General features: G+C 44.7%; 1 protein-coding gene and 1 long non-coding RNA gene across 9 annotated transcripts in view; one reads left to right on the forward strand and one right to left on the reverse strand.

The window, feature by feature from the left end:
- DPP6 (dipeptidyl peptidase like 6) overlaps positions 1–13776 on the forward strand; it is a 506101-nt gene extending 492325 nt beyond the window's left edge. For 6 of the 7 annotated variants that reach the window (XM_079946663.1, XM_079946665.1, XM_079946662.1 and 3 more), the window contains exons 19-26: positions 222–291; positions 5331–5525; positions 5823–5877; positions 7089–7200; positions 7909–7967; positions 8646–8718; positions 8832–8905; positions 10975–13776. In XM_079946663.1, coding sequence (XP_079802789.1) covers positions 222–291; positions 5331–5525; positions 5823–5877; positions 7089–7200; positions 7909–7967; positions 8646–8718; positions 8832–8905; positions 10975–11121 — 785 coding nt within the window. In that variant the 3' untranslated portion in view covers positions 11122–13776. The remainder of the gene's footprint in view (positions 1–221; positions 292–5330; positions 5526–5822; positions 5878–7088; positions 7201–7908; positions 7968–8645; positions 8719–8831; positions 8906–10974) is intronic. The other variant, XR_013831809.1, reaches the window with a different exon arrangement.
- On the reverse strand, positions 13042–25834 carry LOC307199385. Of its 2 annotated transcripts, XR_013831954.1 has the most exons (3): positions 25755–25834; positions 14276–14344; positions 13042–13879 (listed from the first exon to the last, which is right to left on the reverse strand). It is a non-coding gene; the product is annotated as an uncharacterized lncRNA (long non-coding RNA). The 2 variants fall into 2 exon arrangements; XR_013831955.1 differs by lacking the exon at positions 25755–25834 and having other exon boundaries at positions 14276–15148.
- Between the last annotated feature and the right edge of the window lie 4 nt (positions 25835–25838).

The following is a 25838-nucleotide window of genomic DNA, read 5'->3' on the forward strand; positions in this document are numbered from 1 at the left end:
ACCGCGCTTTAGCGCCAGATTCCTTGTCATCTTCGATAATGCTGGGCAGGTTTCCTCTTTGAAGGTGTAGATATTCTGTTAAGGTGTTATTTGCCAAGCTAGTCTATGGAACGCCGTTTTGTTCCTGAGAAGCGCCGCCGTGTTACCAGCAAAAGAAAAATATCATTCAGCATAATGACAACCACCTCAAACTTAAGAGCTTCCTTATGTCTCTTATCTAGAATTGCCGATGCAGATTTCAAAGCCGGCCGTCTTCACCGAAAACATGCACTACCCCTTGCTTCTTGTTGTGTGAGTAAGATTATGAATTGTATCGTTTTCAGTGGACATCTAGGCACCCAAGCCAGGCTGCGCTTTGCTTGTTGCTAGGAGAAACATGGGATTTTGGACATACGAGGTTAGGGAGTGGAGCAGTGCTTGGCAAAGCCAGGCAAAAGCTGACTAGCTGAGGATGGAATAGAGCAGGCGAGGAACAAGGGGCCGTTGCAGCAAACAGGAAACTGCCATACTGGATCGGGGCCATAGCTCAGGGGCAGAGCATCTGTTCTGCCCGCAGAACAGGTCCCAGGTTCAATTGCAGGTAGAGCTGAGATCTGTCTGAATCCCTGGAGAGCCTCTTCCAGTCGCAATGTAGAGCTAGATTGGAGTCTGCCCCATTAGCATGAAGGGGGCACTGCCCACCAACCTCTGTTTTCAACGAGCTCCTATCTGCCTACTTGCAGCCAGTCCAGAGGGTGGCACTGCCTGTCAGCTTCCTCCCCATCCTTATCTCAGTGTTGCCCTTATAGAATGCAGCAGGGAGCAAGAAAAAAGAAGAGTTAGTTGACTCTGCCTGCCATTGGCTCCTGTTCCGCCTCCCGTGGGCATCTCTCTGCTCTGCCCTGCCAGCCAGACACTGGGTGCACCAATGGCCTGACTCAGCATAGGGCAACTACTCCATCTTCCTGCCTTCCAGACGGTTTCCCCATCTGGCCCAGTATTGTCTACTCTGACCAGCAGTAGCTCTCCAGGCTCCCAGGCAGAGAGGAGGACTCTTCCCCCCCCCCCCATTGCCTGCTGGCTGATCCTTCAAGCTAGAGATGCCAGCAACTGAACTGGGACCTTCTGCATGAAAAGTATGGGCTCTGCCATAAGGAGTGGACAAATGTGTCCATTTCCGGTTCTCCCAGTTTCTCGTTTTTCCAGTCCTCAATTCCCTCCTCCACATTTCTGCGATTAAAATAAAGATAAAAAGAAATCCTCATTAAATTTCTTCAGCATTTTAGGACAAATTTATTGTAATAAACTCATGCAGTTTTGAGAAATGTTCACATTTTTGCAAGCAATTTCAGCCAACACAATACATTTTGGAATGTTGTTTCCCCTAAAATACACATTTATATCTGCATGCTTTGGCCTAGTGGGTGCATTTTTCTGCGCATTGCTTGGCTGGAAGACTGTATTTGCAAAATTCAGAAAAGTTGGGGTTTTGAAGGGTGGCTGCTTTTCAGTTCGCTTCTTTCCGGAAGCGAGGATTTGGACAGTTTGCCTATCAACGCAAACTGGATAGAATTTCCCCTCCATCCCTTCCTGCCAGGGCACTGTGGTCCCTCCCTACCTGAGTCAGGGCAGACAGTGGTAGACGCAGAAGTTTACTGGATCTTCTGAGCCAATTGCCCTCTTGTGCATAGTTAAGAAAGAGAGGTCCTATTGATATCCATTGCATATGGTTAAATTAAGCCAAAAATATATATTCTCCAAAAAGCATCACTGCAGATATACAACACAATCCAGTAGGAATTTTCAAACCAAACGCCATTGCTCTTATCCAACTCCCATTCATTTATGATAGACAAGATGTATCTCTCTCTTACCAGCCTTAAATTCACCACATGAAGCAACCGCCTCATTGGCAGGGCACAGTCTGCTCATGCTGGCTGGGTCTTGAGAAATATTTGCTAATTAAAAACAGCAGTGGCACAAAACCACGATGTTCCCATGCATCAGAACTTAGCCACATGCAGAATATAATGTTGGGGTGAAGAGTCACATTATTAAATGCTCACCAATGTTAAGAACTTCCCAGCAAATAGAAAACCAGAGCAGCTGGGGGCTGGGATAGAATATATTCTCCCTTTTCAGTGCTTGCTTTCCATTTGTAGGGAGGTTTGTTACGAATGTGAAGGAGCATTCAAAAGTGGTCTAGCCATCAGCAAACGAGTCGCACACTTCATTCTATGACAGCCTAATTCTCCCGCATATACGGGCCTGATCAGAGTTTGAACGCTTTCCTGGCTGGTCTTACATAATCCTTCCTAGGATGTGACCTTGAGCCATTGTGGAGCTGGCAGGATGAAAAGTAAATAAATACAGTCAAACAATTATTTTTCCTTTGCAAGCGAAAAGAGGGCATGACATTGCCCATGTGTTCCAAAATGTCACCCCGAAGCTGGCTTGAAGGGAGGACAAAAGCTCTGTCATGAAGCCTGCCGTACCACGTCAAAAATTATCTCTGGGGAAATGTGCTTCATTATACAAGTGCTTGAGGAAGATTGGTACTCATCAAGCTAACGACACTTGATTAGACTGCCTCAGAATGAGGGTGCACTGCTGGGCTGTGTGTTGAATAAATGCAAATCAGGAAAGCTGTACGCACAGGAGATTTGGGGGGGGGCACACACAGGATCCAACCAACCTGAAAAGAATTTTCCTGTATCACTAAGTGCTGCCTAATCCAGCAAACATCCCTATCCTTTCCTGCAAGATTTTCTTGGTGGAAGATGCATTTGAGATACATAGCACCATAGAATTATAGAGATGGAAGGGCCCAGTTTGATTTATTACGGCCATTGGCCCATATCGAAAACAATACAACCCTCTGCAAAGCAGGAATCTTTTGCCCAGTGTGGGGCTCAAACCATGACCCTGAGATTAGGAGTCTCATGTTCTACCAACTGAGCTTCTGAGTTCAATTCATTGTGCTAATTTAACTTTCAAAGCCCTAAATTAGGCTCAGGGAAATGGCAGCCCTCTTAAGTAACTCCCATCAGTCCTAGCCATCATGGCGAGTGGTCAAGGATGGTGAAGGGAGTTGTAATTCAACAATACAACAGGTTTGCTGTTCCCGCCCTAGCTAGACTGAGCCCAGGAAATTTCAAGAGTGGGCCTCTTCCTGCACCCTAATACATTTTCAGATTCTGTACCTCCCCTGGGGGGGTTAGACTGATGTTCTTCCTCTTATAGTGTGGCACCATTCCCATCAAATTCTTTCCCCCAAGCTAACAACCTGGCCATTTTCAGAAGTGGGGCCTATTTTATTTTTTTTTGCAAGGGTTTTTTTTGGGGGGGGGAGGAAGTTGCAGTTAGTGGACTGTAAGAACATGCTGGGCTGGCCTAATGTAGATAGAATTTTAATTTTTTAATTTTTAATTTAAAAAAAATATTTGTGATGAAATTGCTTGAGGAGCTGTTGTAACTGGCAGTTGCACACTTAGTTGAGGACCTTTTTTGTCTCTGGGTGAAAGGTGATATGAAAATAATTTATTTTAAGATGAAATGAAATTGCTGCTGCGTTCACACTGCTTTGCCAAAGACCCATCACTGCCCTTTGAAATCTGAAGCAGATATGCTGCTACCACAAGAAGTTAAATGTGCATGTGCCCGAAGAAAATAAAATCTGACATCTTGGCTTGGCAAGGAAACGCATTGTGATATATCACACTTCATGTTGCTGTTAACTTATCTGTTTGGCTGCGACCCTGAAAAAGAAACAAAAAATAAGCTCCGTTACTTTCAGCCATTAAACAAGTAGGGCAACAGGAAGCCTCTGACTTCTTGTGCTTGTGTGTCAGCTCTGGAGGAGGGGCTTTTGCATCTCAGCCAGAATGGTAGTTCCAGGACTAGTCAGCGACATGCTTGGGTATCCATTGAGGCCCATGGCCTGGCAGATCATAGAGTTGGAAGATCATAGAATTGGCCTGGAGAAGGGACCCTGAGGATCATTTCATCCAACCTTCTGCAATGCTGGAATATGCAGCTGTCTGATGCAGGGATTGAACCTGCAACCTTGGCATCATCAGCACCATGCGCTAACCAACCAAGCTATCTAGCCAACGCTGATGTCACCTACCAATTTCCTATAGTAGGGCTGTCTGAAAGCAGCATAAAATGCATAAAAGATGCAGCTGTCATTACAGGGCCTCTGGGGCAATCTCCCACATTTCCCAGAAGAATGAAACCTGGACAGGACTTGTATTTGGGAGTGGGGGAGGCAGGATGAAGACGCACAGTCTGTGTGCCTGCTAGCCCACAAAAACGTGCTGCTGGCCTTTTACAAGGAGGTTCATGAGCTCCAGGTAAAGGGAGTGCAAATGTGAGAAATTGGGATTTTGCATTCACTTGCACTTAGGAAGGAGCAATGGAAGCAGGTCAGACCACCAGGAGTGGAGGAGAAGTTCTGCTCAAAGGTGAATATTTTCCAATTTGCACTTTCCAAAACAGAGCAAGAACTGAAACACAACCATCCTTCAAAAATTCGCAATTCTCCAAATTCTGAAATGCAGTCCCTCCAGCTGAGTAATGTGTACAAAAAATGCATGTTGTGGGGTAATGCGCATGTAGTATTAGTGAAAGCAGTATATGAAAATGCACTATATGGGAGAAGATTGCGCTGCAAAAATGTGCATATTTGACAAAATTGCATATAGACATGCGTATTAGGAGGAGGAAATGCTGGTCAATTTTCATGAGGACTTTAAAAAAATGAGAATAATTGCAAGCTGATATAAAAACTTGGAGAAATGAATTTAGGGTTGGAAAAATGAGAGCCTGAAATTGACAGATTCACCCACCCCTATATCAGACTATTTGTCCATCTGCTTCAGTAGTGTCTACTCCAGCCTTCCTCAGCCTGTTACCCTCCAGATGTTTGGGCTGCAGCTTCCAAAATCCTGGACCACTGGCCGCGCTGACTTGGGCTGATGGAGGGCACTAAGTGGATCTGCTCCAGCCTTTCTCAGCCTTGGTTTCCCAGATGTTGTTGGACTACCACTCCCATCAGCCCTAGCCATTCACGGATGATGGGAATGGTAGTCTAACATCTGGGAGACCCAGGTTGAGAAAGGCTGATCTGTTCTGACTGGCAGTGGCTCCTGAGCAGATGTCTCTCCCATCGCCTGCTGCCTTGACTCTTTGAACTGGAGACCCCAGAGGTTGCAGCTGGAGCCTTCTGCTTTTACAGTGCGTGATGCAACCCTGAGCTGCAGTTCCTTCCTTTCCTGTTGCTTCCCTAAACCATTCGTTGTCACTGTGCATCGTAACGAGATACCACTTGCTTTGTTCTTGTTTTATAGCGACGGGACTCCGGGCACACAGAGCGTGACGGAAAAGTTTGAGGTGAACTGGGAGAGCGTCATGGTCAGCTCGCATGGCGCCATTGTGATGAAGTTTGATGGGCGTGGAAGTGGTTTCCAAGGGACCAAGCTGCTCCACGACGTGAAGAGGCGGTTGGGTGTTTTCGAGGAAAAGGACCAGACGGAGGCTGTCTGGTGAATGAAAGAATCCTTTGGGGGATTGGTTTTGTTTGTAACTGCATCCTGGAAATTGCTGCTGTTGCTTTTCAATGATTTGTACTATTCCGTTTTTAAAAATGTGGTGGCGTTGTAAAAAAACATGGTGTCTGCTCAGGACAGCAAGTGTCGCCTCTGCCTTTTGGCAGCTGATGCTTTTGCATATGAACTTTGAATTCTGCCTGTGCTGCTGTTAATGCATCCTGGCTGCAATATTCAAGGCACCCTCTAACTTTAAGATAATCAAATTGTCCTGCTTTCTTTCTTTCTTTTCAGCACAATGCTGCAAAACACGTATATTGATAAGTCGAGAGTCGGCGTGTTTGGAAAGGTGAGTGCCTTTTCAGCCTTCACCTTCAGCTTAAGCGTTTAGATCTGCATCTTGATTGAGTGAGCGTGTCTGCGGTTTATTATGGTCGTCTTTTTAACAGCAGCACGTTGCTTGTTGATTCTGAGGGGGAGAGAGCCTTGGGTTTTTAATCAAGCCATCAATCTGTGTTTTCTTGTAAATCCTGCCTTGGAAGAAGAAGATGCCAAGTGTTTGGGAGAAAATACTGTGAGGCTTTGCTTTCCCTTGCCCTCTCGCCTTTATTTTTACACATTAATTCCTGGATAATATTCATTCCCTCTCTCTCTCGAGGCCTGTTGAATTGTAAGTGGAATTGATTCAAACCTACATAAGGTTTGCTGGTGTGCATTTCAAAGGGGATGCCACACTGATATTCAGTAAAATGCATAATAATAATAATAATAATAATAATAATAATAATAATAAAAAATCCCTAAAACATTAAATCTCTAGGCGTAATTTCAAGCAACCAACTAACAAAAATGACTGTGGCCCTCCAGAGACTGCTGGACTCCCAACTCTCATCTGCTCCAGCCAGCATGGCCAATGGTCAGGGATGATAGGCATTGTGGTCCAATGGCACCTGCAGGGTTACGCAACCCCTCACCCTGTGAATAAGCAGCATATTTTAATACATAGAGCATACCACAGAAGAGCCTTTTGTTTAATAATAATAATAATAATTTATTATTTATACTCCGCCCATCTGGCTGGGCTTTCCCAGCCACTCTGGGCGGCTTCCAACCAAATATTAAAATACAGTAATACACCAAACATTAAAAGCTTCCCTAAACAGGGCTGCCTTCAGATGTCTTCTAAAAGTCTGGTAGTTGTTGTTCTCTTTGACATCTGGTGGGAGGGTGTTCCACACGAAGGGCGCCACTACCGAGAAGGCCCTCTGCCTGGTTCCCTTTAACTTGGCTTCTCGCAGTGAGGGAACCGCCAGAAGGTCCTCAGTGCTGGACCTCAGTGTCCGGGCAGAACGATGGGGGTGGAGATGCTCCTTCAGATATACTGGACCGAGGCCATTTAGGGCATCTCCCGCTTATTTGGAAAGTTTTCCCTGTTGAATTTCCATTTCCTGAGGTATTAAAATATGGGCAGCATTGTGATATGGTGCGTTCTCTCCATCTGGGAAGGATTGTTTTTACATTCCAGCCCTCATCTTGTTGCTTCTTCCCCTTTCCTCTCAGGATTATGGAGGCTACTTGAGCTCTTACATCCTCCTTTCTGGAGAAGAGAATAAAGACCCTGTCTTCTCCTGTGGCGCTGCTCTTTCCCCACTGACGGACTTCAGATTATATGGTAAATACTGACAGACACAGGGACATGGGTTCATTGGCTCAGCAATCACACTGTGCAAGTGCTCATGGGCTTTGAGAATCTAAATGAGCTTCATGGCTGAGGGTGGGGGCATTTGAACCCGGGTCTCCTGGGTCCTATTCTGGCACCTGAACCTCTACACCGCATTGGGTTTGGATGGCACCCTTCCATACAAATATTCTCAATGTTGCTTGCATCCATAAGCAATAAACATCAGCAAAACAGTGTAAGGATTATGACAGCAGATAAAACTAGCAGCAATAAAGTTGAAGGCCTCAGAAAAAGTCCAGGCAAGCCTCCCTGGCCAGGGATTTCCCTGATCAGTAGCCCACAATTAAGAAGGCCATCTTCTCCCCAGGTGGTGACCTCCCCATGCCTGACTGCAGATGGCACTTTGGGGACAAACTCCAGTTATAATCTCAGCACCTGAGTGGTGTCTGGGACAGATAATTCCTTTCAGTTTTGGCCAGCAACATGCCCAAAAGGATAAAATGGTATCTTTGTTTAAAAATCTTTATTTCCCCCGATAAATAAAGTGAAAAAAATCCTCCAAAATTAAAAAGCTTGCAAGCACCTCATAGAAGAAACCAGGCCAAAGAAAGCACAGTTGGTTTTATTTATTTTTTTTGCTGTTTGAAATATTGGTCTGAGCTTGGTAATGCCTCACTGATTTCCCTTTGTTTGTTTCAGCTTCGGCCTTTTCAGAAAGATACTTGGGATTACAAGGGATTGACAATAAAGCATATGAGGTAATGACTTGGATAACAGAGCTGGCAGAAGGAGCCTCTATTTTTAGCCCAAATGTAACACACAGCTTTGATTTTTAGCCCTGCCCTCTCGGTGCTGCTTGCCGGCACAAAATTTGGATCGCAGGAGAATCCGCTGGTGGCGGAGGCTGTGTGCGTGTTTCATGCATTATCACAGGTGTGCTCATCTGTTTAGGGGGTTTAAATCTTGCCTTCCAATGCAGCAAAATAAATAAATCGCTGGATGGCTTCCAAAAATTTAAGCGTTGGATAATACAAGATCTCAAAAACGGTGAAGCCATGAAACAATTAAAAGGGTACCAGGGCAGTATAAAACATCTGCATTGCCATTCCTTAAAATGCAAGCAGTACCTGAACCTAAACTAAAATAGTGCCAGGTTAACTTGATTAGAGAGTGGCGCTGCCTCTCCTTAGGGCCTTTATGAGTCCAAATTCTAGGTCTGGGTGGGCTTGCAGAAACAGCAACAGTTTTCAGCAGGCGTCTAAAACAGCTGAGCGAAGATGCCTGTCGCATTTCTCAGGAAGGCAGTTCCAAAGCCCAGCAGGTGCTGCCTTGTTGTTGTTAAGTCCACTGGTTAATTTTCATGCTCAGTAAAGTTCTCAAAGAACTATTAGTGCAAGGACATAAAATGCTGAAACTCACCTCTCTTTTAATCTCAGACTACTAAACTGGCACATAAAGCGATGTCCATGAAAGATAAGAAGTTTTTGATCATTCATGCAACTGCTGATGGTAAGGCCTCTGCAAACACAATCTGTTAACAGCACATTTTGCATGTTTAAAATTATTATTATTCAGTTTTTATCATTATTCTGGCACTTAATGATCCTAATCTGATTTTACAGAGAAAATCCACTTCCAGCACACTGCTGACCTCATCACACACCTAATTAGGGCAAAGGCTAATTACAGCTTGCAGGTAAAGTATTGTTATGTGTTCATGTTCTTTTCATTAATACACATTATCTGCATAGGTAATTTTGCATTCAGTCAGTGCGGTGCTTTATAGCGAAATTGCAGTGATGTACTTTTTGACCACATGGACAATCGTGGCTCTTAGTGGCTGCCAGAGATTGATAACCCCACATTGCAAACATGCAATAATATGGAAAAGTAGAAGTTGGGGCATGGAAACTGGCTGCTATAAGGAGGAGGATCAATAGGCATGTTCTGTTCTGTGGTTTGCCTATTGAAGGATGCAGCTTTAAAAGCCTCAAAACGGCAAACTCCACAACTATACCAATGAAGTAGCAAGCCACAGGAGATAGCTGTTAGGGGTGCACAAGTATCTTATAATAAGACCCCAAAGGGCGGGGGTTTTGTGAACATTCAATGTAATAAAAAAGACCTCTGTAGTCCTCTCATTGATTGCCCCCCTCTGCTTCCCACTTCCCCAGCCCCAAAAGACCCAAAATCCACCTTTGGGTCCAGAAAAGTGGGAAGCAGCAGTGTAGCCCCTGAGCCACAACACAGAGTATTTTCCAGTCCCAGAATCCTTGGAAGAAAGACAACAGTGCTTGCCCCACAGGAGAGGGCCTTCATCCCATCATGGGAATGGTCATAAACAGGGTCATTAATCGACCAGCCCCAGTTCTGTGCCTGGTGGAAAAACACACTCTCCCACTGGGAGCACCTCCTCCCACCAGCAATTTCCCTTTAGCCAGATCCAAAGGTAAGTCCTCGTCTAGACTTCATTTGGCTTCCTGCTACTGCTGCCCAGTTAGGCCAAAGGAAGCCTGAGACAAAGAGGTGGCTGTCCAGTTGCCAATTATTTTGACTTTCTTTCTCTTTCTTTCTTTCTTTCTTTCTTTCTTTCTTTCTTTCTTTCTTTCTTTCTTTCTTTGTAAATAAGGCCATAAATTACTTTATCCATTAACTTCTTGTTCTCCCCTTCCATGGTTTCCCTATTTACCATTGAATGTTGCACATTTCACATAATATATACAAAACATCAATTTTAACCTATTTATCTTAATAATTAATGCTGTTGCATTAATTGCTTGCATTTTCATCTCACTATAGTAATTCTTTAGATAATAAAAGGCTTCCAGTCCTCAGTGAATTTTTCATCATTTTGGTCTCTAATCATTGCTGTTCATCTTGCCAGTTCCACGTACTCCATCATTGTCAAAAGCCATTCTTCCTTTGTTGTAACCTCTCCTCCTTTCCATCTTTGGTCATACAGTATTTGTGCTGTTGTTGTTAGATACATAAAAATGTTAACCAACTCTTTGGGTACATCATTATCTATAATTCCTAGAAGAAAAGCTTCAGGTTTCTTGGGAATCTTCAACTAGAACATCTTTTTAATCTCATTATATATCATTTCCCAATATCCCTTGGCTTTTTTTACAAGGCCACCACATACAGAAAAAAAGTTCCTTCTGTCCTTTTACACTTCTAACACATACTTGACTTTGTTTTGTACATTTTGACTAACTTTTTTTGGTGTTAAATGCAGTCTATAAATAATCTTCATATAGCTTTTTCTTAGAGTGTTACAAGCAGTAAATCTTGGGTTAAAAGTAAAGGTAAAGGGTCCCCTGACCATTAGGTCCAGTCGTAGCCGACTCTGGGGTTGCGGCGCTCATCTGGCTTTATTGGCCAAGGGAGCCGGCGTACATGTGGCCAGCATGACTAAGCCGCTTCTGGCGAACCGCCGACCTTCTAATCGGCAAGTGCTAGACTCTGTGGTTTAACCCACAGCGCTACCCGCGTCCCTAAATCTCGGGTTACTCTTCCACAACTTCTTCCACGAAGACATCACTATATTATGTCCCACATCTCTTGCCCAATGAATCATTGCCGCTTACTTCATATTTTTAAGGGTCAAATGCCCTCACCACCTCTGCGTTTAGCCCAGGGGATAGCAAGGCTGCTCTGGATTTGAGAGGATGAGCTTGGATGTTTCTCAAGGTGGATTTCAACTCCAGCTGTGGCACATCTTTACCTGTCCACCTGCTCATGGCGGCCTTCCTTTCTTTTCAGATATACCCCGATGAAGGTCATTACTTCAACAACCCAGCCCTGGAGCAGCACCTGTACAAGTCGGTGGTCAATTTCTTCGCGGAGTGTTTCAAACCCCAGGACAAACCCCCCATAGTATCAACGAAAGAGGAAGACGATGAGGAATAACCCTTCAGGCTTGTGCTCATGAGCACGAGGCAGTTTATAATAAATAATAATAATAATAATAATATGCAACTGAATCTCTCTGTTTCCCCCCCGGAGAAAGAAGCATTACATGAGCATGTATTTAACAAAAACTGCAAAGGAGAAGCAGTCCGCCTGCTGCTTGTACTAGATCATGACTCTTTCCTGAATGGGAGAACATTTAAGCATGAGGAACTCAGCAGAAACTGCTGTTCAAAATGAGAAAAAGAAAAGAAAGGATCTTCTTGTCTTCTCTTGCCACAAAGTGACTTCTGGAGTAAGATGCTCAAATCAGGAAACTGGACTTAGAAGGAGATTCCCCCAAGATGACTATTAAACAAACCCCTTTGCATTGAAAGTATTCAAGTGGTAGGAATGAAAAACCCACCATCCGTCTGTGTTAGGGTTCCCTTAGTTAGCGCCTCATTGTCTCAGATAAGACTACCAACCATGGAATAAAGATTATAGCACAATTATTTTTCCAAGGTACCAATTTATGTGTTGTTTGCCCATTGTCCTCTGCATTTTGGAGAATTGGTCGTTGCTACAGAACTGCTCCGCTAAGCAGAGGTTTCCTTTGTAGCAAGCCCTGCTGTAGTCACACTAACTTTTAATTAAAGTTCATGCACTGTATAGGTCTTTCTGTATATAGTGTTTATCTGCCACTTCCTTTTCCTTCGGCCTTGTACTAATCCTTTAGCTCTGCAATGTATTCTGGGTAAGGGGAGAGGGGAGAAATTGCTTAAAAACAGTAGACTACATGGTGTAGGATCCCCTTTCTTCCTAAAACATGCAGGAACTCTCTTCCTGGAGATTTCTTTGATGCACTGATTACAACTTAGCTTTTTGCTTTTTGGGTCTTGTTAACATGAAACAGGCTTTTAAGCAATCTGTCCAATGCTTTTAAAAAACAACAACCCGAAGTCGTCATGGGGCAGGGGAGGGGCAACAAAATCTGCCTGACAATTGTCACACCACATATTTTAAAGGCCTACCAATGCAAGGTCAAGAACTGCAGCTGTCAAGCAAAACAGCAATCTTCTGGTCCTCATTGTTGTGGAGAATGGGTGGAGCAAATGTGGGGCATCTCTTTGGGACCTAAAGCAGGGGTCGGCAAGGTTTACCTTGCCAGGGTCGGTTCACTCCAGCGGCGATCCCTCTGTGGGCCGAATTGTGTGTGCGCCTGCGATTTCTGGCGTCTGTGCCTGCGCAGATGCACTTTTCAGCACCGCAAAAGCGAGTCCCCGCACCGCGCTGGTTTAGTACAGCGCATGGGGTCTCACCAAGTGAGCGGCTTGGTTTGGGGGCATCTCAGGAGGCGGTTAAACGACCCGCTTGGGCTGCTTGTGGCCCATGGGCCTTAGGTTGCCGACCCCTGACCTAAAGGGTCAGATCTTGACAGTGTTTAGAGGCTAAGATTTCCTACCTTGCTATGTCAGCGGCCTGGCTAGATCAAAGCATGGGTTGCCTACTCAGTTGCAATTTCTTCTCTCCCAACTCTTCCGTGGCTCCAACCTGTGTTGACTGTAATCATCCCAAATCTGCAGATATTACCATCACAATAAGGTATGCATTTTAATCAGTGCTAACAAAAGTGCTTTTTTTTTTTTTTTTTTTTTTTGGTCTTATCTCTTGTTGTGATGATGAAAGCTAGGTTTTGGGATTGCAAGTTTGCATTTCTTTTTTCCTCATTGGCTTCTAAACGCAGCCCTCTTCCTCGCTACAGTTCCCTCCTATTCCCACGCCCCAACCCCTCCTCGCTAGAGTCCTGGGAGAGACAAATATATTTCAAACCATTGTGAACCCCCTCACACCTTTTCTTCTTCCTTTGTCTGTTTTGGCTAATGTAAATTATTCTGACCAAATGTACAGCTAGTATGAATACTGTATAATTCATTTTGTTGTATATAACAGGAATGTAAGTCTTTGATTTGTCGAGTCTCCCTCCCCGAGTCCCTTCTGCAATCCAGTATTATTACGTCTTGTGTTCAGCATGCATGCAATAACACTTGTTTGTTTATTAAGACCCCTTAGAGGTATTCATTCGAACTATATCAATTGTGCGATCCTTTATTATTATTACTATTATTATTATTATTTGGACAGCTTGAATGTCAATGCCAATTTCTACATTTTTACATTGTGGCTGTTGGTAAATTGCCCATCCCAGGCAGCAGTGCGATGCAGATCACTTTCGCAGCATTCCTCGTTTTCCTCTGTTTCGTTTTAGGTTCAGTCTGTTGGCTGTTGGTGGTAATTAGATCACCATGGGAGATAATTCCAGTGGGGAGTGAGGACATTTCTCTTCTCTTCCCTTCCTTCCTTCCTTCCTTCCTTCCTTCCTTCCTCTCTCTCTCTCTCTCTCTCTCTCTCTCTCTCATAATTTATCGTTCATCAGAATTCACATGAACAGGGATTGCAGAATAATGCTGCTTCCTCCGGCCAAATTCCAAATAGACCATGTGAATGCTACATATGTCCAGGTTTCAATAATCTTTTTGTGGCTGGTATGCCTGAAATGAATTTGAGCAGAGGAGCTCACTGACTGCTCTGTTCGTAACCTTTTGTAGAGGGAAAGCCCAGCTGCGCCATAGTAGTGTTTGTTCATCCATAAAATAAAGCATTATTTTACCACCAGGTTGCTGTGCTTACTTTTTGTTCCGTAATACATGGCCGTTCATAGAAGGCACTGAAACCATCCTTGACCGTCTGCATTGTGCAATATGCCTCAGTATTTTCCCTGCAAGCCAAATGGAGGAGGAGGAGGAGTTTGGACTTGATATCCCGCCTTTCACTCTCCTTAAGGAGTCTCAAAGCGGCTAACAATCTCCTTTCCCTTCCTCCCCCACAACAAACACTCTGTGAGGTGAGTGAGGCTGAGAGACATCAGAGAAGTGTGACTGGCCCAAGGTCACCCAGCAGCTGCATGTGGAGGAGTGGAGACGCGAACCCGGTTCACCAGATTACGAGCCCACCACTCTTAACCACTACACCATGCTTCCCTGCTCCTCCTTTGCTTCTTATGGTGATGGGGGCATCATTACAGGCCCCAACTCTCACTCACATTTTCCCCACACTGAGTGCCATTGGCATCAAGGTCCTTTGATCCATCTTCCACTTTCACTTTGTCACATACCTTCTGCACCAGGGATAGTCAACGTGGTGCCCTCCAGCTGTTTTAGACTACAACTCCCAGGACCCCATCCTATGGGAATGGGAGAGAAATGTGATTCAGTTTGCATTTAACAGCAAACTTGCCAAATGCATTCTCAGAAACAATAGGCCAACTGAAACACAGCTACCCTGCGAAATTCAAACTTCTCCCAATTCTGCAACGCAGTTCTCCAAGCCATGTAAAGTATAAAAATGCATGGACTGTGGTACATATAGTGAAAATAGAGTACAAAAGTGCATTATATTATTATTGTTGTTGTTTAGTCATTTAGTCGTATCCGACTCTTTGTGACCCCATGGACCATATATTATTATTACTATCATTTATTAAATTGGTATACTGCCCTTCACCCGAAGATCACAGGGTGCTTTACAATATAAAAATACAAAATTGGAACACAAAATACATAACAAAAACCCAAAAGCAAACTAATAACTACTCTTCCCACAAACACATTTAAAAGGCCATAGGTTGCTTAATCAGCCAAAGGCCTGGTTACAGAGAGACATTTTTTCCTGGCACCTAAAAATATGTGATGAAGAGTTTTGAAAAGCAAATAGCATTGAAGCTAAATGAATCTGAGGTCTGATTCAGTATCAGAGAGCTATTTGAGATCTGTAAATTTGTGATTTTCCAGTTCGTTGAATAACTAGCTATTCCCTTCAGACTGAGCCATGCAAAAATAGTAATGATTGGCTATAATAGTTCTAATTAGTAATACATTATTAATTGTACCCATTGTATTATCATTTAATAACTTCTCTAGCTGTTAGTGTGTGTCAGATACAGTGACTGGATACCACTGTTTGGTACAATCAAGGCACTACTGGGAAAGGAGATATATATATGTGTCTGTGTGCCATTAAACACCCTGTCAAGATCAGTTGGTCTCAATGGGTTAGCAAAGTTTCTTGTTCATTCAAGAGCAGTGTGACTGGAAGAAGACAGTGTGCTGCAGAAAGGGCAGGCAGCAACTAAACGCAAAATGCAGCCCTGGCTTTTTTCCACCCACCCTCACTTCCCCAATGAAACACTCATGTGAGATACAGCAAGCTGTTCCTGCCTCTTGTCTGTCTAGATGCAAGGAGCATCATTCATTTGCTTCGGGCTCCAATTCCTGCGCTCTCTCTCGCGTTCATCAACAGCCCAACCTGTTCTTTGCGATTGTAGCATCTGTCATCCACACAATTGAAATGCAATCTGCTCTGGGTATTTGAACTGACACACAGTTTGTACAGGAAACATGCAGCATTGAATATTCTCGTTACCGGCTTCCTGCAGCAGGGACGTGGCAGCAGCATGTGTGACATGAACACACCCGCACATTTTTCCCCTAGGATTTCAAATGTTGTTGGGCAAAGGAATGTAGGACTATAGACATAAAATCCACACAGAAACATATCATTGCTTGTTTCAACTCGCTTGTGAGAACAACTCAGAGGCTGTAAAAGAAGGAAGGTTAGCAACAGAAAGAATTAGAGGAACCATCGGAAATGACTATGAAAAGCAGTAGAGATATGAGATGATCAGAGCCCTCTGAACTTGAAGCATGGGAAGTCCTATTCAAAAAATTATAATTTGGCAGAATATTTGGATTATTTGATATGTATATGTATAATTTGGAATATTTAATGTGATTTGATTGGATTGTTAAAGTGGAAATTTGAATTTTTTTACAAAAAGGAATGTAGGACTGTAGGGAGCTGCCTTATACTGGGGAAACACAGTCAGATGGGTGGGATATTCTTATTATTATTATTATAGCAGGCCATTTGTCCTCATAGCTCAATATTATCTACACTGACTGCCAGGGGCCCTCCAGGGTTTTAGATCAGGAACCATTTCACCCCTGCCTTGAAGATGCTGAGAATTAAACCTGGGACCTTTCTCCTGCCACAGACAAGAACTAAAAGCCTTCTAGACCTGAATATCAAATATATATGGAATTTATGAAACAAAAAGGACATCCTCTTGCCTTTCAGCTAAGCTCAGCATAGGAAAACAAGCTGGTGAACTTGGGTTTCCCTTGGAGAGGCCAGCTTACAGGGAGCTCTCTGATTAGTGAACCAATAGGGCACACCTGTTTCCAAACACACCTGTGTCTCATTCAGACACTCTCCTTTCATTGAAGATCACGCTGGGGCTTTGCTCAGGATGAATGAGCTTGTAAGGAAACTCACCTAGGAGCTTGCAGTTTGGCCAGTGCTCTGGTCAGTTCCCTCCAGCTGCCGTTCTGGGTGAAAGACCTTAGAAGACAGAGCTGCCCTGCTAGCCCATGGCCTTCCAGGTCTTGTTGGACTACAAAGCCCATCAGCCCCAGCCAGCATGGCCAATGGTCAGGATTATCTGGAAGGCTGCAGACTCCCTACTTCTCTGCTAGGTATAGCCATGGAACAGACTCGGGTGAAGGACAGATCAGGAGAATGGGTGAGGTTAAATGATTTGTAATGCTTTATGACTTCCACACCAAACATTTAAAGCACTCTTATGCCATTTTAACAGTCATGGCTCAACCCTCTGGGGACTGTAGTTTGTTGCAGGTGCTGAGAGTTGTTAGGAGACCCTTAATGAATTTGGGGTCCCACGATTCTTTGGGGAAGACCAGAGCTTTTTAAGTGATGTAAGTATACTTTAAATGCATATGACCTTAACAGGGCAAGGGAAGGACAGTTTGGGAGGCTTGTAGATGCAAGATGGTGAGAATAATGGGAAGTGAAGAACCATGCATGCCACCTTGGAGCACCTTGAAGAAAAGGTGAGATATAAATAATAACAGTAGAATTCTAAAATTAGCTGATTCCAAACAGTGTGGCTGTTTATAGTTCTAAATGAGAGTATTGTTTACAGTCTAAGAAGTAAACAGCTTTGTTCAGTTGGCTGGGTGGGTATGTAAATACTTGTTCTATATTAGATTGATACATGTATTTAGTTAACCTGTGTTGCGTATGTTTAAATCATGAAGGCTTCCCTCCCTCCTATACCACCAGTCTCCTACAAATCTATTTAACATTAGTCAGTTTCCTTCTGAGAAAATAGACCTATTTGTGATTTTTGTTGTTATTTTTTGGTATGTCTCAGTCACTAGCGAGGGCACTGTTCAGATGTTTTACTTAGCCCATTGAGTGGGTCCTCATTCTGTGGGATTTCTGCCCTCTGATAAGGTTTTTAGCCCATTGCACTGCATCCCTCAATAAAGGGCAGTGCCGTCATCCCATTCTGGATGGTCTCTTGCAAATGATACTTTATTAAACTCTACCTTTGAAGTGGTTGGTTGACTGGCTTCTGCCGAGCCGAGCCACTGAATAATTAAAGCAATATTTGTGGGGTTTGCGCCGAAAGTCCTAGCAGCTGTGGCATGTTTTGATATTTATGAAGCCAGATAAATTATGCATTGGCCGGTGCATTGAGCTCAGCGTGACACTTATTAATATTGGAGTTCTGGCCACGACAAGCTACCATTCATTTAATTTTACCCCTACTGCGTTGCAGGGATGACGGGTGTCTATTGCTGGACTTAATCAACCTTGCCGGAAGGTTTCGGCTCCAGCTCCTGGGACCTGGCAGGATTTAAACTGCAGCTCTGCGACACCTTCTTGCAAAGAGAGAAAGAAAGAATAATCATTTTAAAAAGGAATCCCCTCCCCTTGGCAGTATAATGTCTGTTCGTGACATTTAGGAGGCTGTTTTCAGTTGTGCAGAACTGAATGTGTCGGGGGGAGACCAGGTTAGAATAACAACTAATTGAGCCAGTTATTCAGCCTTCCTAAGCATTCCTAAGAGGGACGCAGGTGGCGCTGTGGGTTAAAGCCTCAGCGCCTAGGACTTGCCGATCGAAAGGTCGGCGGTTCGAATCCCTGCGGCGGGGTGCGCTCCCGCTGCTCGGTCCCAGCGCCTGCCAACCTAGCAGTTCGAAAGCACCTCCGGGTGCAAGTAGATAAATAGGGACCGCTTACCAGCGGGAAGGTAAACGGCGTTTCCGTGTGCGGCTCTGGCTCGCCAGAGCAGCGATGTCACGCTGGCCACGTGACCCGGAAGTGTCTCCGGACAGCGCTGGCCCCTGGCCTCTTAAGTGAGATGGGCGCACAACCCCAGAGTCTGTCAAGACTGGCCCGTACGGGCAGGGGTACCTTTACCTTTACCTTTAAGCATTCCTAACTACCCTTTCACAAGACGCCCAAGCAGGTTAGCCAAGATGATCGACTCCTCTGGCTAATTCTTATCTTCATGATGCAACATAGCTCAGGCCAGCCATAGGGTATTTGCCTGGGAATATTTCTGAGCAACCAGCCCCTGTTCACCCAGTGATGCTTCTAGGGGTGGCTGAGGGCAACCCTGACATCACTGAGCCTCTTAATATCCTGCTAGGTGATTTGGAGAGATGACAATGGAGCACTTTTATGGGTCTGAATTTGCACGTCCATGGTTTTCATGCACAATTGCAGAGATTCAATAAGGATAAGCTGGTTTGGTTTTCTTGCGAGCTGAGTTCTTCCTCCAGTGGCTTCATTTACTAGCTGTATTTAGTCCATAGGTCAACCTGTGGGTCCCCAGATGATGTTAGACTACAACTCCCATCATCCCTGAGCTCTGGCCTTGCTAGCTAGGGATGATGGGAGCTGTAGTCCAACAACATCTGGGGACCACAGGTTGAGAATTGCTGCCATAGGTTGTTTGTCAACATCTGAATGGGGCATCAACTGTTTGTCCACAAACCCTCAGTATTGGGGGTGGGAAGTGAGGGAATCCTGAAATATAAGGCAGTTTCTGATTCGCCTTTAAAACTTTGTGCAGCAAGGAAATGGAGGACCCAGTGTCCCCAGAAACACACAGCCTGCAGCTATTTAGTGGTCCAGCAACTATTCCCATCTCCTGTGCTAGTAAAACTTTAGTTTGCTTTGGATGGATCAAGGGCTTTCTTTCCTGGAGCTTGGATGCAAGGAGGAGGCCGGAGCTGCTGTTCTCACAGCCTTCTAGGCAGTTCATCTCCCAGCTTGCTCCAAGGAAAATACAGGAGGTGGCAAGGTGGCCACAGCTGAGGAGCATTGCTCACATGCTGATAGTGGCCATAAAAAGCAGGACACAGGAGCGATGAGGGGGAAGTCACCAAGAAAACTAAGAGCGGAAGGGAAGGGAAGCGGAAGGAGTCAAAGGGAAAAGACAGAGAACCTTGGCATTTCCCATGTTTCACAAGGGCCATTGTGCCACAGACAAACAAAATCTGTGTGTTTCAGTTTCAGAGAACCTTGCAGATAGGAGAAAAAGCAGTGAAGGCAGGAAGAAACCGGATTGGCTGCAAGTAGAATCTGAGGCAAGGGAGCATTTCTGGCTGTTAAGCCTATAGGGATCCAGGAAGAGACCAGTGTGGGACGCTTAAGGGGACCACTAGGCGCTAGGAAAATAGGGGGTAGCTAGGTAGGTATGCCCTACACTATGGAATATGCTAAGGAATTCTAAATATATAGAATATATAGAATATGCTAAAGAATTCTGTAATTACCAATTACTGTAGAATATAAAAAACTAATCCTGTGACAAAAATCTAAGCCCCCTTGGTATACACTAATCATAGACTACCTACAATAGTCTATGACACAAAGAGTCAACCTAGGACCCTGAGGGTCCTTGGGACCAAAAAGGGGGATTTCCCACACATAGCAATGATGAGCCCCTGTCCTTTCTGCCTTCAAAATCCACCCTCCATTCCCCATAGCACTTTTTCTTCTTGTGCCGTTATTTGCTGCTGTCTCTTTTTCTTAGAGATGAACTCAATCACCGTAAGAAAAACTAGTCACATTGCAGTAAAGCAGGCACAGGCAAACTTGGCCCTCCAGAAGTTTTGGGACTACAATTCCCATCATCCCTGACCACTGGTCCTGCTAGCTAGGGATGATGGGAGTTGTAGTCGCAAAGACATCTGGAGGGCCAAGTTTGCCCATGCCTGCAGTAAAGCCAAACAAAGCACTTTCTTTTAAGGACTGCTTTGTTCCATTTCATTTCTAGGTGGCTAAACTGGGCAAAGGCCAATTGTGCATAAGGCCAATTCATCAGTGCTCCCCAAAAGGCATGCAGTAGCAATCTGTTTGGGTAGAATAGGCACAAGTTTCTTGAACCTGCCTCCACAAAATAACATCTTGCAGATTTGCAGTCATCTGGGAGCAGTGTGGGACTTTCAAGTGGCTGGCAATGGCCAGTGAGACAAGGATTGCCATTTGTTTCCTTATCCATATGTTGTTGTTGTTGTTTAGTCGTTTAGTCGTGTCCGACTCTTCGTGACCCCATGGACCAGAGAACGCCAGGCACTCCTGTCCTCCACTGCCCCCCGCAGCTTGGTCAGACTCATGCTGGTAACCTCGAAAACACTATCCAACCATCTCGTCCTCTGTCGCCCCCTTCTCCTTGTGCCCTCCATCTTTCCCAACATCAGGGTCTTCTCCAGGGAGTCTTCTCTTCTCATGAGGTGGCCAAAGTACTGGAGCCTCAGCTTCACAATCTGTCCTTCCAGTGAGCACTCAGGGCTGATTTCCTTCAGAATGGAGAGGTTTGATCTTCTTGCAGTCCATGGGACTCTCAAGAGTCTCCTCCAGCACCATAATTCAAAAGCATCAATTCTTCGGCGATCAGCCTTCTTTATGGTCCAGCTCTCACTTCCATACATCACTACTGGGAAAACCATAGCTTTAACTATACGGACCTTTGTTGGCAAGGTGATGTCTCTACTTCTCAAGATGCTGTCTAGGCCTGTCATTGCCCTTCTCCCAAGAAGCAGGCGTCTTTTAATTTCGTGGCTGCTGTCACCATCTGCAGTGATCATGGAGCCCAAGAAAGTAAAATCTCTCACTGCCTCCATTTCTTCCCCTTCTATTTGCCAGGAGGTGATGGGACCCGTAGCCATGATCTTCGTTTTTTTGATGTTGAGCTTCAGACCATATTTTGCACTCTCCTCTTTCACCCTCAATAAAAGGTTCTTTAATTCCTCCTCACTTTCTGCCATCAAGGTTGTGTCATCTGCATATCTGAGGTTGTTGATATTTCTTACCCCTGTCCTAACACGCATATGTGTTTAGCTAAGAGTCAAGGTACACCACAGGACAAATTGTGCCTAGAGAAGGAGGAATTAGCAGAAACATAACAGGTGAGAGTTTAGAATGAAAGAATTTGCAGTTTATATTGTTGTTTAGTCGTTTAGTCGTGTCTGACTCTTCGTAACCCCATGGACCAGAGCACGCCAGGCACTCCTGTCTTCCACTGCCTCCCACAGTTTGGTCAAACTCATGTTGGTAGCAGTTTATATATATTTAGAAAATGTTAGAAGGATCAATCTAGATGCCAACACGAGCTGGCCTATTAGTCCAGACACATAAACCGTTGGCTAGTCCAAAATCAGTTGCATCTGCTCGTGTCTACAAATACTTTGATTATCTTGGCTGTGAATCAGTCTGTATATCTAGCAAAAGTGTTGTGGTCACTTGACACTTTGTGGTCTGCACAGTGACTCTCTCAGGTCCAGAAAATTGATTCGGCAAAACTAAACTACCTGTACCAGGATGTAAATGGTATTTATAACTAAACAGCTGAATGGCACTAATTTTACTCAGAAGACAGTAGGGAGTGGAATGCATCACATAATAATAAGTTGCGGGAGGAGGGGAATGTTCCTTCAGAATAACTGGAACCAACGTTAATGATAACGCTGCGAAGGAAACTATCCAAGGAAAAGTAGGCAACAATTACCACATGAAGGAAATGAAGAAGTAACCACGCATATCAAGCTAATGAAATTATCCAGTGCACTCACAGCTAGCTAACGAAATTGCCTGCTTGAGTATATTGTCTAAGCAGCAATGCAAATCCACAGTTGGTTGAATTATCTCTGACACATGGATGTTGCACCAGTGATCAAAGACCAAGAGTCGCGTTTCATAGCACTTGAGCAGAGAAAGACACGGCAGAATTATATTAGACCTACTCCAGAGAAGACCCTAAACCACAAGGCTAGAAGTGTGGTTAGGTTTCTAACCACGGGGGAGGGGGTTGAGGTGGCCTCTAAATTGTCTGCACCTAAGGGACTGACCACAGAAACCACAGCTCTGTGTCTCCAGCTAGTGAAGTTGCATAAGCAACTGTCTGAAGCAAAGACCCACAGCGATGAGTTAATGATATACCCCACCACCACCACTTATAAGCATTGCCTATAGTTGGACATAGATGAGTATGATGGAAGGGGTCAGGTTGTGAAGCAGAGAGATCTCTACTGTGCAGGCAGTCATCACAACCTGAGTCTGTGCTGGCGACATACAAGAATCGGTCCTGGATCTGTGCCACTCGTCTTGGAAAGAAGACAGCATGGACAGAAAACTCATAAACACTCAAACAGTTGTCCAGGCTCTTTTCTACCAAACTTAAAAAAACCTGTATGGTTTTCATTTTCTGTTTCTGAGGTTCTCATAGACCTTTAATTAAAATACAGAGGAGAACGCCTACATTAAAGCATCCATAAATAAAATATGTAACAAACAAGCTCATTAACACAGCATGACAGTTAACACAACAGTCAAGGCAGGTGGAAAAGGGAAGAGACTCTTCCCAGGTACTGCAAGCAAAGGGACATTCGGCTTTATAGAAAACCAGCCTGGCTGGATCAGAGCAGGAGATCCTTCCAGGCCAGCAGGACCCCAGGACCTGAGACCAGGGCAAGCCACAGTCATTCAGCCTAACCTACCTCACAGGGTTGTTACTCTGTGGACCACCCTGAGACCTGCAGGTATAGGGTGGTATAAGGTAAAGGTAAAGGGACCCCTGACTGTTAGGTCCAGTCATGGATGACTCTGGGGTTGGGGCGCTCATCTTGCTTTATTGGCCGAGGGAGCCGGCGTACAGCTTCCGGTCATGTGGCCAGCATGACTAAGCTGCTTCTGGTGAACCTGAGCAGCGCACGGAAACTCCGTTTACCTTCCCGCCGGAGCGGTACCTATTTATCTACTTGCACTTTGACGTGCTTTCAAACTGCTAGGTTGGCAGGAGCTGGGACCGGGGAACGGGAGATCACCGGCAGGGATTCAAACCGCCGACCTTCTGATCGGCAAGTCCTAGGCTCTGTGGTTTAACCCACAGTGCCACCCGCGTCCATAGGCCGGTATATACATTCAATTAATAATATTAGCAATAATTAATAATAATAATAATAAAGAAGTGGGATGGGCAGAATCATGCATGTCACTCTGAGTTCCTTGGAGGAGAAGTGGAAGATAATTGCAGGGGGTTGGACTAGATGACCCTGGGGATCCCTCTACAATACTATGAGATAAAATTGTATGGGTCGGGTAGCAGGTGATGGTGGGTGAGGCCTCTCTGCTTAGTCATGAGTAAGCAGGTCTGGGCCAGATGGACAAATGGTCTGACCTGGAACAAGGCAGCTTCCTAGGAAAGGATGAAGTATCACTTAGTTTAGTACAGCTAATCAAGATCCACTTTTGCAAAACTGTTGCATACTGAAGAGGGAAAATATGCCAGGTCAGAGACTTAATTATTATTTGCGTTTTTATCTCATCCTTTGTCCAAGGAGCTCAAAGCAGCCTTTCAAAGTGAGTTAGACTGAGAGAGAGTGCATTGTGGCTGATCAAGGATTTGTATCCAGATCACCCTGCTCTAAGGCCTGCACTTTAACCACTACACCATACTACCTAGGGTGCTCATTCCTCCTCTCCCCTTTCCCTGGCCTACACAGAAAGGCATTGTTGCTTCTTCTGAACATCTGACAGTCTGGCTTCTAATGATGACATCGCTACAGTCCTAATTAAAAAATAACTGGGGCTCTGTCTGCATGTGTGCCACTGTTTGCACATGGCCACCTTTGCTTCCGCTCTCTGTGACCCTGCAGCTTCCAAGCTCTGTGTCAGCTCCAGCAGGGTAGGCAGAGAGCACTTCATCAAGACGTCGGATGCTGAAGGGTGATTTTTATGGATATAATGACTAGTGCCAACACCAGCTGAGATAAGGAGGCTTTCAGTTCCATCACAAAGCTTTATTCCTTCAGTCTTGTACACACAGGGTCTCTCTTCAGCTCCATTTTAGATGCAAGGTGCGCCTTGTAAAAAAAAAACTGCAAAGGCTAACTGGAAGCTTCTTAAACCGAGGAGCAATTTGTAATGCTACCAATTCACTGAGTGTTGCTGCAGTCCCAGTTTTGATGTTTTGTTGTGTCTCTCTGAATGCAGGCATCACTCCCCCTAGCGGAAAATGTGGGCCATCGTTTTTTTTTTTTAAAAAAATTCTCTTTCCTAAATACATTTAAGATTTAGTTCCAAAATCACTTTTGCTGTAACTCACCCCACACCAAAGGGGAACAAGCTCTATTTGAAGTTCCCCCAAAGTAGCAAAGATAATCAAAGACAAAGTGGACAAAATGGTAAATTTTGTCAGCATACAATCAGTGGCGGACTTGGATACCATGGCATCCTGTGTGAAGCCAAAATGTGGTGCCCTCCCCAGCCCTCATGCTGCTTTCCCAAATTAGTTAACTAGTTAGTTAGCTAGCTAGTTAGTTAGTATACTGCCCTATACCCACAAGTCTTGAGGTGATTATAACACAAAATACATAAAAAATAAAAACAAAAATAACCCAATAAACCCCCTTCCCCCAACACACTTCAAAAGGGCGGATAAGGAGGTACCCAGCTTTGGTAAGGAGGTGTGAGGCCCTGGCAGCGTCCGAGAGCCCTCCTTCCTCCTTCCCAAGCTGGAAAAGTGCTAACGAGGGCTGGATCTACACTCAACCTTTTATCAGAACGATATTAAAAATACCATTCCAAAACATCAAGACAGAAAAAGTCCCATTCCACAAAGTCTACCTGGTTTTTGGAAGGGGGGGGGGGTGTTGCTCTGCAGCGCCCTCTGGCACCACATTTTAATAACACATTATCAACATTAAAAATGAACATCACATGGCTATATGGTTATCAGAACCATTCCTGATCTCTCTTTTTTAGAGTTAAAAAACATGAGTGTAGATCCTCCCTAGGTTTTGGGAAGGAGGCGGGAGGACTCTAGGACCCTGTCAGACCCTCATGCTTCGTTCCCCAAGCCTGATGCCTCACTTACCGGGCTTTAAGGCGGTGCCCTCTCGGCTCAGCGCCCCAGTGCGTGCACCCTGATCACACACCCCTAAATCCTAGATCAGATGCAAAAGTGCAAGGAGAGCTCCTTCACCCCTTGGTGGGAGGTCATCAGTGACTAGCTTAGAAAGGGTGGTGTGGCGTTTGTACAGAGCCCCCGGTCGTCTCACGGACTATTGACCCGTCCACCACTAATCCGCTGCCACCAACCAGGTCCTCCCTGGTAAATCACTTAGTCTCAGTCAGGTTCTCAAGTTAACAAAGAAGAGTGTAGTTTATTACAGACACAAATAAACTTTAACTGCATTCAAAACATTGTTACTCTTTACCTTCTTAGTCTTATTTTTATCCTGTCTCTAACTCTTCTACCTCCCCTTACACAAGAACCAACTGCACCAACTGTCTCTCTAATT

This window comes from Podarcis cretensis, assembly GCF_951804945.1.
Source record: "Podarcis cretensis genome assembly, chromosome: 12".
Taxonomy (NCBI): domain Eukaryota; kingdom Metazoa; phylum Chordata; class Lepidosauria; order Squamata; family Lacertidae; genus Podarcis; species Podarcis cretensis.